Source organism: Prunus dulcis, chromosome 2 (genome assembly GCF_902201215.1).
Source record: "Prunus dulcis chromosome 2, ALMONDv2, whole genome shotgun sequence".
Classification (NCBI taxonomy): Eukaryota; Viridiplantae; Streptophyta; class Magnoliopsida; order Rosales; family Rosaceae; genus Prunus; species Prunus dulcis.
Window position 1 is genome coordinate 1,572,648 of NC_047651.1, and position 10,000 is coordinate 1,582,647.

A 10,000-nucleotide genomic window follows, 5' to 3' on the forward strand; every position below is an offset into this window, starting at 1 on the left:
CTTGGACAGAACTCTTCATTAATTTTTGCTGAAGTCTCCACGTCTGTGAAAGCTCAAAACTCTGCTTGTCTTGGCTTTTACTGAACCAAATTTGTAACGAGAAATCTCGTTTTGAGAGACTTATTTTCTAAGTCTGAATTTTGGGATTTTAATCTAAGGCTAGCTTTTCTTGGGATTTAAGTGAGCTCTTGGCTTTTCTTGTTGTTGTTTTTTTTGATTGATGCATTGAGTGTCCTTCTCTTTGCCTACTTCTGTTTTTTTATAAGAGACCCTCTTTTGGAGGTGATTTTAAACTTTAAATATAAAGAATTTTTAGTTGAAAATGCTGACTTTCAAAGCTGAGGTAGCCACGTGAATGTGTCTTTAGCTTCTCTTTTTTGGGCTTGAGTCCAAATAATATTCGTGGGTTGATCTTTTCGAAGCCCAGATGACAGCTTTCCTTTTTGGGTTTTCTCGGGCTGGGGGCTTTCGTTTTTGACAAAAAGCGTAAAGCCCAAGCCGTCCGGCTCCTTATTTTCCAAGCTTTTGGGCTGAGCGGGATATTTTATTTTATGGGCTCTTGTCTTTTGATCTTGGCGCGCGAATTTTCAGGCCCAAACAATCATTAAAACTAGTTTCGGATTTAGGGTTTAGGGTTTAGTGTGCGGGGTTTGCGCGACGAAAAAGGTTGATTGGTCGTACAAAGCCTGCAGAAAACAGTCTTGCGCGACGAACGTAGGCTTCCACGTCGCGCAATCTCAGTTAGCCCTTTCACCCTCTTCCTCCTTGAACACTTAGCCAAAAATTTTTTTCGAGTTTACAGAAAACAGACTTGCGCGACGCTGTCCATATTCGTCACGCAATCTCTCTGCAAATCCCGTTAACCCTACCCCGATACCAAATTTTGGCGGATTAACAATATTCCGTGACAGAAGTTATCTTTATGTCGTCGTGCAAGAGTCAATGGCCTCCTTATTCCCCAGATTTTGATTTTGCCCCTAACTCTCTCTCTCTCTCTCTCTCTCTCTCTCTCTCTCTCTCCGCCGTCACCTCAGCCCCCTACCCCCGTGGAATTGGGACCGCGCCGCCACAACGTTGGTACCCCGGAGCTTCCCCGCCGTCACCGTCGAGCCAGCCACCATAATTTCCTCGGTTTTCACCGAATCTGCGCTGCCGTCGTTCTCTCTCCTCCGGGGACCAAATCGGACACCTGAGGTATGGTTTCTGGACTATTTTTGATGCTTTAGCTGATGGTTGGGTAGGATTTCTGCAATTGTTGCAATAGGGTAGTGGATTTGAAACCCTAAGTTTCGGCCGGTTTTTGAATTTCAATTCCGGCCACTTCTGGCCATTTTTCGGGGTAGGTCCGAGAGCAAAAGTGGCTCCAATTGATGTTTTCAACCTAGGGTAGGAAACTTGGCGCTTAGTTTTTAGAATTTTCCGGCGATTGGTATCACTTTGGACACCCACGTGCTGCCAGCGCGTGTGGTGGCGCGTGGGCTATTGTAGCAGTCATGCATTGGGTCCCAGTGCAATCCCCTAGTTGTCACAAGCACGTAGGTGTTTTCGGATTGGAATTTGGTTACCATTTGAGTCTCGAACGAATTTTGCCTATTGTGCGATTTCCGGGTTTGTTATGTTTGGACCGTTGGATCGAACTCAAACTCATGTATGGTGTACCTTGTATTTCTAGGATCGTGTAGGATTCGACGGATCATGGATCGGAGTCCCGAATACTCCGAACTCACAAACCCTAGGTCAAGAATCTTAATAAAATTGTATGTGCCTTCAAATATTCGTATATTTTTTCAGTGGCGTAGCCTGTTAGTGCCAAGCGGCGTCATCGGCCTGCTAGCACCACCGACGCCACATCCACTGATGCGTCGGGGTCACAGCCAGGTATAGATTTCCTTAAACTCCAGTTATTTTTATTTTTGTTTTTATTTTTGTTTTTATTCTGTTTTGGGTTTGGTTTTGGTTTTTGTTTTTGTGTGTGTATTTTATAGTTAAATTTGTTATTTATTTAACATTAATGTCATCTTTCTTTGCAGCCAAGAAGAACACCCGAGGGCCGTGTCGGCAGTTGAAGACGGCGAAGGTCACCCAGGTGACCAACAGTCGTATCAACATCGGATACGATGAGCGACATCGGGCTGCACCGACGGCGGAGTTGCATAGCTCCTTGGCCCACGACATTGGTCATGTCATTCGGAGCCATTGCCCGATGAAATGGAATTCTTGGAAGGTGATGCCTGACGAGACCAATGCGGAGGTTCGCGGCCAGTTGTCGGTATGTAGGCGTTTTAATTCTTTTTCTTTCAAACTTTATATTTCTATTATTTAAATGTATGTAATTAATTTATTGCAGACGAACTACAACTTGGAGGACCTGCACGACGAGTTGTTGGCGTACATCAACAGACTCTTCTTTGAGAGGTACAAACAATGGAAGAGCGACTTGCACCATTATTTTGAGGCGTTTGATGATCCGCAAGTCGCTCTTCAAGAGGGTTGCCCGAAGGAGCTTGAGGGGCGAGAGGATAGTTGGGCGTGGCTCTGCGCTCATTTTCAGGCGCCCTCTTTTGTGGTAATTTGTAATATGAATTTCAAATTTATTATATTTTTCTTACTAATTTTTTTAAATTTTTTATATTTAATTTCAATTTCAACTAATACGTTTTATTTTTTGTATAACAGAATAAAGCCAAAGTCAATAAGGGCAATAGGAAGAAGAAGACTCTTCTCCATCATTCGGGTTTCAGGCCCTTCTCCTATAGGATGGATGCACGGCGGCAGGTAATAATAAAATAATTTTTATTTAATTTTTAATATTTCATTATTCTTAATTTATTCTCTTGTTCAATTTAGGGGGGTCCAAATTCCCAGAGATCGACGTCTTTGGCGACGTTTATGTTCGACTTGGGAATGAGTTGGCCGAGTCCCTTCATGTAAGTATTATTTAATTTTAATTCTTATGTTACGCATTCAAGTTTAAAGGTTATTATATGAATGTTTTAATTTATATTTTATGTTATGCTAAACAAACAACGATGGTGGAGAGGAGCCAGTTGGTTCTTCAGGAGTCCGCCTCCCAACTTCCTCCCGATACTCCGATCGAGTCTGTGGATCCTCCACAGGATGCTGGGTTTCAGATCTTGATGGAGACATTGGATCAGACTCTAGGGAGGAGACCGGGGACATATTGTCGAGGGATGGGGAATGCCAGGCGGAGGGAACCCAGACCCCGCTCATCAGCGCAGTCAAACAGTCAGGTCACTGCACAGGTGGCCACTCTTCAGAGCCAGATGTCGGTCATTCTGCAGTCCCTCGCACAGTCCGGCATTCCAGTCCCGCATTTTGATGCGCCGACCTCCGAGCTCGTCCATCCTGAGCATCCCCACCAGACGACGGCCCCTGTAGACCCCCAGACCTCAGAACCGCATGTGCCAGACGACAATGTAGATTTTGGAACATTATTTGATTAGTTTTTTTATTTTCATAATTATTTTTTAAATATTTTTCTTGCAACATACATTTATTTTATATAATAAATCTGTTCTTTACAATTCATTTTTTTATTGGAATTTTATTTTATTACCCAAAAAAAAAAAACCAAATTTATTTTTTTATAAAATAAAAAAAAGTAATATTAAAATTAAATAATATTTATATATATTAATTTTGTGCGATGAAATCTTTCTCGTCGCGCAAATTTACATATTACGAAATAAAAATGATTCATTTTTTTAAATACATATAATTTATTCTTGCGCGACGAACATTTTCGTCGCTCAAAAATGATATGCGCGACAACAGTTTTTTGTCCGCAAAATGTGTAGACACGAATTGCGTGACGAAGAACTCTTTGTGCCGCAAATGTCTACGAATTTGGCTAAAAGTCGGGAATTTTAAAAGAGAAATTTACAATTCCCTTGTTTGGCAACTTAAGTGTGGAATTTATTAAATGACGCTAGGAAAAAATCGTGGAAATTAGGGTATCAAATTCCCGAGTTTAATTTCCACCGATATAGGCGTTATTTCACAATTTCTATGGTGCTATTTACAAAATTCGACATGCATAAATCCAAACACTGAAATCTTCAATTGCCAGAAATTGAAATGATGGAAATCTAAATTCCGTCATTTTACAATTCTATGTAATTTTCAATTACTTCATCCAAACGGAGGGTAAGTGTGGGGTGAATAAAGAGAAGTGTAAGATTTAAATAGAAAAACTGTATATATCAAGCCTTTTAGGCTCATTAAATCAATATAGAAAATTATTCCCACAATTCTATTTACCAATTTAAGAAAATGGGGGTAGCATGTCCTCTCCCAAACTTATCACCCACATAGTTTGGTGTTATAATTAGTTTGTAAACAAACTAAAGAAGAAGTAAAAAAGAAAATCTTCCATAGAAAAGCTAGAGATGAAAAATCTTTCATTATCAGATCATCAAGTATGTAGTTAAATTCATTACATAAGAATGATAATAAATTTTATTCAAGTAAAAACATACTAGGAAAACAAATTTAAATACATTTATTCTTGAGTTCCTTATTAATTAAAGTAGCACGGGTTCACTTTGTTTAAATATAGACGTGCAAGAGAACGTGGATGCAAATATGTCCTTGAGAAGGGGAAACTGCAGGAAAACATATAAAAGCACTGGCACACCTGCACATCCAGTTACGAGAATAGAGAAGACGTCCTTATGACCGTAAGCAATAAAAAAAGCCGAGCTAAATGTAAACATCATGGCTGTAATAGAAAAGAAGAGCAATGCGAGTCCCATTTTCAACCGCCATGATAAGGCACTAAGAAAATCTCTTTCAGCATAGCGTGAGGTGAGGATGGCCGAGAACGTTAACGTTGCAGCTAGGGCCAACAAAAATGCTATTGCATCTGAAATGATGAAAATTCGAAACGGGGCCGATTTAACTTGATGATTTCCCATAATAACAGTAACTTCTGCCGCAAATAAAGCACTAGCGATGAGGGTTGATACGATTGTACATGATTGTGCTGTCCCGTTCATCCATGTCTGTCCATCTTTTAACAACGTTGCATGTTCAGAAGTGAATAATTCTTGAGGTGTTTCGCCTTTTGAATTTTTCATCTGTATATAAGAAGGTTGAACAATCTTTTTCACCTCCTGCATATGCCAGATTGGTTGCTTAATTGCAATATTAACATGTATACAAAATACAATTTCAATTAGTTAACTAGACAGGCAAAATCAAGATCATGGTGAAAGTTATAGAAACTTCTATGATAAATTAGTCAAGGATGCAATATCGTACGACTATGAGTATTAATTTTCTGCAGACAGTGAACAATTTTATAACAATTGGTACATTAATTTAAGGAGAGCCAAGATTTTTCCTTAAAATAAAACTACTTAGCCGCCATTCCCCTCTGTAGACAAATCACAGTCCGACGGGTGTACATAAATTTTTCTCTTTGCAATTTAATGGGCTACTTCGCATATGTCAGACTATGATTTGTCGGCACGGAGTATGACTCTTCATATGTAATAATTAAGCAAAGCAGTGTCCTAATTAAAACAGAAGAGAGAGAGAGAGAGAGAGAGAGAGAGAGAGAGAGAGAGAGAGAGAGCGTGCGTGTAGTTAGGTACCTCAAACCATAATAATTCACGTCGTATTTGAAAACCTGCTCCAGCTAGTCTGTTCAGCTGACTTACCGGAGCTGATCTTGCAGCTAAATGAAGTAAAGTGCTCCCATCTTCCTTGTCTTTAAAGGTAGCTATCACATTCTTGACAATGCCTACCTCATATATTAAACTAAAGATAGTCTCGTGACGATGCCAAACTGCTGCATGTATTATGGTCCATCCTTTGCTATTTCTTTCCCATACCAGACCAGGACACTCGTAAATAAGCTGAGCTACAAACTCGCAATTTCCTATTTCCATTGCGTCAAACAATAGATGCGAAGGACTTGTTAGTACATCAATTAGCTTTGCCTTTCCATGTTTTGCAACTTCAAACCAGAGTTGTTTGACTAAAGCTTGTTCTGGATTTTTATCTGTAGTAGTAGTGATCGTGAAAGAAAGTCAGTGCTTAATACCGTGATGAACACAAAATATGGATTTTTTTAACACACACACACATATATATATATATACATATATATATATATAGAGAGAGAGAGAGAGAGAGAGAGATTCAGTTGAGGGATCCCCCAAATAATACCATTTAGGGTCCCCTACATTTTTTTTTTTTCAAAGAATCCAAACCGTCTATTTTTCAAGTTTTCATTCATAGCTCATCCTTGCAAAAAATGACGCAAATTGAAAATCATGGCACCTAGTTGGGACTAACAAAATAGATGAACAAGGTACTTCAAGAAAACACTATAACAACAATCTAATTAAGTGCCCAAATGGTTTCAGGTTCAAGTAATTTTTTGTGGAGAAGATCTTTGAGATTATCCAAAAACTAGATGGTTTAGATCATTGGAAACACAATGCATGATATATATATATATATATATGGGAGGGCGGATCCGTGGCACTAAGTGTTTGAGACAAGTTTTGACACAATTTTTAGGCCATTAAATTACTCCATTTTCAACGAATGAAATTATACCTGACAAGAATTTTTGACATAAAAAATAAATGAATAAAAGTAGTTTTCTCTCTCTTCTCTCTATTTTCTCAGAAAGGTAAATTTCTCTCAAGAAATCATTTTTTTACCTCTTTCTTCTTCCTCTTTCCAACACGTTCTCTATTAACTCTCTCTCATCAAGCCCCAAAAAAAACCCTTCTTGCTCTTCACTGTTTCTTTCTTTCCGTTTATCTCTTCTATTTTTTTGCTCCAGCTGCTCAAACCCTTATGTCTTGATGTTCTAGTGAAATCCTACATATTTGGTGAAATGTCCCAATTTTTACTTTGTTTTTTGTCCTTTTTTTAAATATAAAAAATGCCAAGTTGTGTTACCTTTTAACAAGCTTGGATATCATGGTGAAGAAGAATGATACCCAAATAATATTTTGAATTCGCATAAACTTCCTTACTGCTACTATCTGTAAGACTTGAGAAATGGTGGTAAATTGATTCACATAACTTCAATTTACAAGTTTCTTTTTACAAGACCAGGGCGATATTATGTGTTAAGGCTTTTAATAGCTTAGTTCAAAGTTGAAAGCAAAGATTAAAATCCCTAAATCCTATACCCAAAGATTCAGAAACATTGACAACAATTTGAAACCCATTGATATGAATAACTTCATTTCTAGAGGTACCTCTTCTTGCAGTTAAAGAGAATGAAAGAAAGAGAGAAATATCAACAAGTTTTTTTTTTTTTTTTCGTCTGATAAAAGAAAGAGTTAGCAGAAAACGTGATGGGGAAGAAAAGAGGAGAGAGAAAAAAAATATTTCGGGGTGAGAAATTTACCAACCCCAAGAAAATAGAGAGAAGAGAGAGAAAAACATTTTAATTTATTTTTTATGTCAAAAATTCACGTCAGATTTAATCTCATTCATTGAAAGTGAAGTAATCTAATGACCTAAAAATTGTGTCAAAAACTTAGTGTCACGGATCCGCCCCTATATATATATAGTCTCCTTCCATTGAGGGATCCCTCAAATAATTTTGAATTTTATTTGATGGACACCATTTATGGTACCCTACAAATTATTTTCCAACATTCCAAACCGTCTATCTTTCAAGTCTTCATTCATATATCATCTTTGCAAAAAATCAGACAAATTTAAAATCATTATAATATCTAATTAAGACCAACAAAATTAATAAACATGATACTTTATATATTATAAACTCACATCTTTTGAAGCTCGCAAATATTCCTGGACTTCCCCGTGGATATGATGAAGGTTTCGGCTTTTGGGCCAATAAATGCAAGGCTGTCTTTCTATTACGATCACGTTTTAAAGCAAAATCCGGATGATCTTCTAGCAATTTTGAGGCTAAACCTGCAAGCACTCATATGCGCATGCCACATTACTTAGAGAGATTTTGATGCATATATTTTTAACTGACAATGAATTTTATTCAATATTCTGCCTCATTTTAAATGTTTATAGTGATGGAAAACTTTGTTGTGCTTGTTTGCTGTAAAAATATTTTCGACCTCACTTCAAATGCATATCGATCAGTAATTCATTACCATCTTATATCCTTTGTAGCCATGTACAATTTATTTATTATTTTATAAAAAAATTCACCATCAATATTGTGTGCATTTGTGTATCTATATCTATGAGTGCTGCTATTTCCACATCCTATTTCCCCACCCACCTTGTAAATTTGAAAAAACAATATCTTATTTTTACACTCACCATTATTCCTAAAATATTCTCTAATTATTAATTCAAGCAAATTCTCTTTACTTTCATTCAACCTCTGTCAATCAAAACGCGTGGGATCCTCTGTAAAGTATTATTAAAAATAAAAAAAATAAAGAAAATTGATCTCAATGTTCATCGTCTCTCCACTGAACAAAAACAATAATAGAGAGAAATGCCACAATTAGAAAGAAGACAAAGAGCAAACTGAGCCAATGGAACAGAAAGCTTGTGCACTTGGGTTCAGAAACTGAGGAGAAATCTGGTGGAATTGGATTGGACACAATTGGAAATTTTGAAGCTTTATTGGAATTTTGATTTGGGTTTGGTCGGAATGAGGGAGAGAATGGAGGGTTTGACAGGGATGAAGGAGATATAGGTTTTTTTCTAATCTAAGTCTTAAAAGTCATTTTACAAATAGATAAATTTGTTTTTAAATTTTGAAGATAAGGCAGAGAATAGTGAAACATTCAAAATACCAGAAAATGCCGTTGATTAATGCAAACATTAAGAATTGAAATTATTAATTAAATGAGGATGATATGGTAAATTTACACTTTTTCATATTAAAAAAATAAAAATTAAAAGAAAAATCAGATAATGTATCCTATTTTTATGGAACACAACTACCCATTATCTTTTTTAATTCAAAATAAATTTGAAAATTTTAAAAAAAGCCTTTTTCATAAGCGCGTGCAGAGAGACCAGTATATATAAAGCAAAAGGCAAAGAATAGTGAAACATTCAAAATACCCAAAAATACCATTGGTTAATTCAAACATTAAGAATTGAAATTATTAATTAAATGAGGATAATATGGTAAATTCACATTTTTTCATATTAAAAAAATTAAAAACAAAATCAAATATTAAGTCATATTTTTATGGAACATAACTACCCATGTTATCTTTTCTTAATTCTAAAAATAAAAGGAAAAAAAAACCAATTGGCACATACGTGAGCATGTGCCAAAGGGCTAGTATAAGGGATGAGAGATTCAAATTTTTAACGATCTTCTAATAAGTGGTTTTATTTTTGATGTTCTTCTAATAAAAATATTTATGAGCATACACACTTCCTATAATAAAAAAAAGTCATAGACGAGCACCATTCTTCTTCTTTTTTGGGGTAACCAGTAAACCTCAATCTTTATTCACCGACTTTTTCATCAACATCCTAATTTTTCTCCCTGGGCGAGAACTCCCTCCAACCGCATATGCATGGTATGTGTCAACCCAAAAACAGTGAGCGTGTCTCTTTGCATTTAAGTTTGAATCACTTACTTCCGTAATTAGATTAAAATTACTTACCATCTATATTGCTGCTTTGTTTGGACATCAAAAGATGGTGTCGTATCGTTTGTATAAAATTGAATTTAAAAAAAAATGCCATTCTAATTAAAAATCCACGCGAGGGACAGAAACGTTGGAACTTACCGTAGAGACCACTATCTATGCTTGTGAAAAAAAGCCTGGGCAGATCTTCTTGTGAATCTCTATATGTGGGTTCAGAATATAGATACGACACCATCTTTTGATGTCCAAACAAAGCAGCAATATAGAGTGGCGTATGTCCTTCAAAACCCCGTTGTTTTGGCAGCCCTGGATCCCTTCGCATCATAATTTTAGCAATTTTAACGTTTCCAACGGCAGCAGCTACACAAAAAGCAGTATTTCCTCTTTCGTCTAAC

At 36.6% G+C, this 10,000-nt stretch overlaps 1 protein-coding gene across 1 annotated transcript in view; it reads right to left on the reverse strand.

Moving 5' to 3' along the window:
* Positions 1–4,544: 4,544 nt before the first annotated feature.
* LOC117617354 overlaps positions 4,545–10,000 on the reverse strand; it is a 6,493-nt gene continuing 1,037 nt past the window's right edge. Inside the window, exons 2-4 of the mRNA XM_034346688.1 lie at positions 9,747–10,000; positions 5,685–6,028; positions 4,545–5,135 (exon numbers count right to left, since the gene is read on the reverse strand). The exon at positions 9,747–10,000 is cut by the window's right edge and continues 217 nt beyond it. Coding sequence (XP_034202579.1) covers positions 4,545–5,135; positions 5,685–6,028; positions 9,747–10,000 — 1,189 coding nt within the window. The remainder of the gene's footprint in view (positions 5,136–5,684; positions 6,029–9,746) is intronic.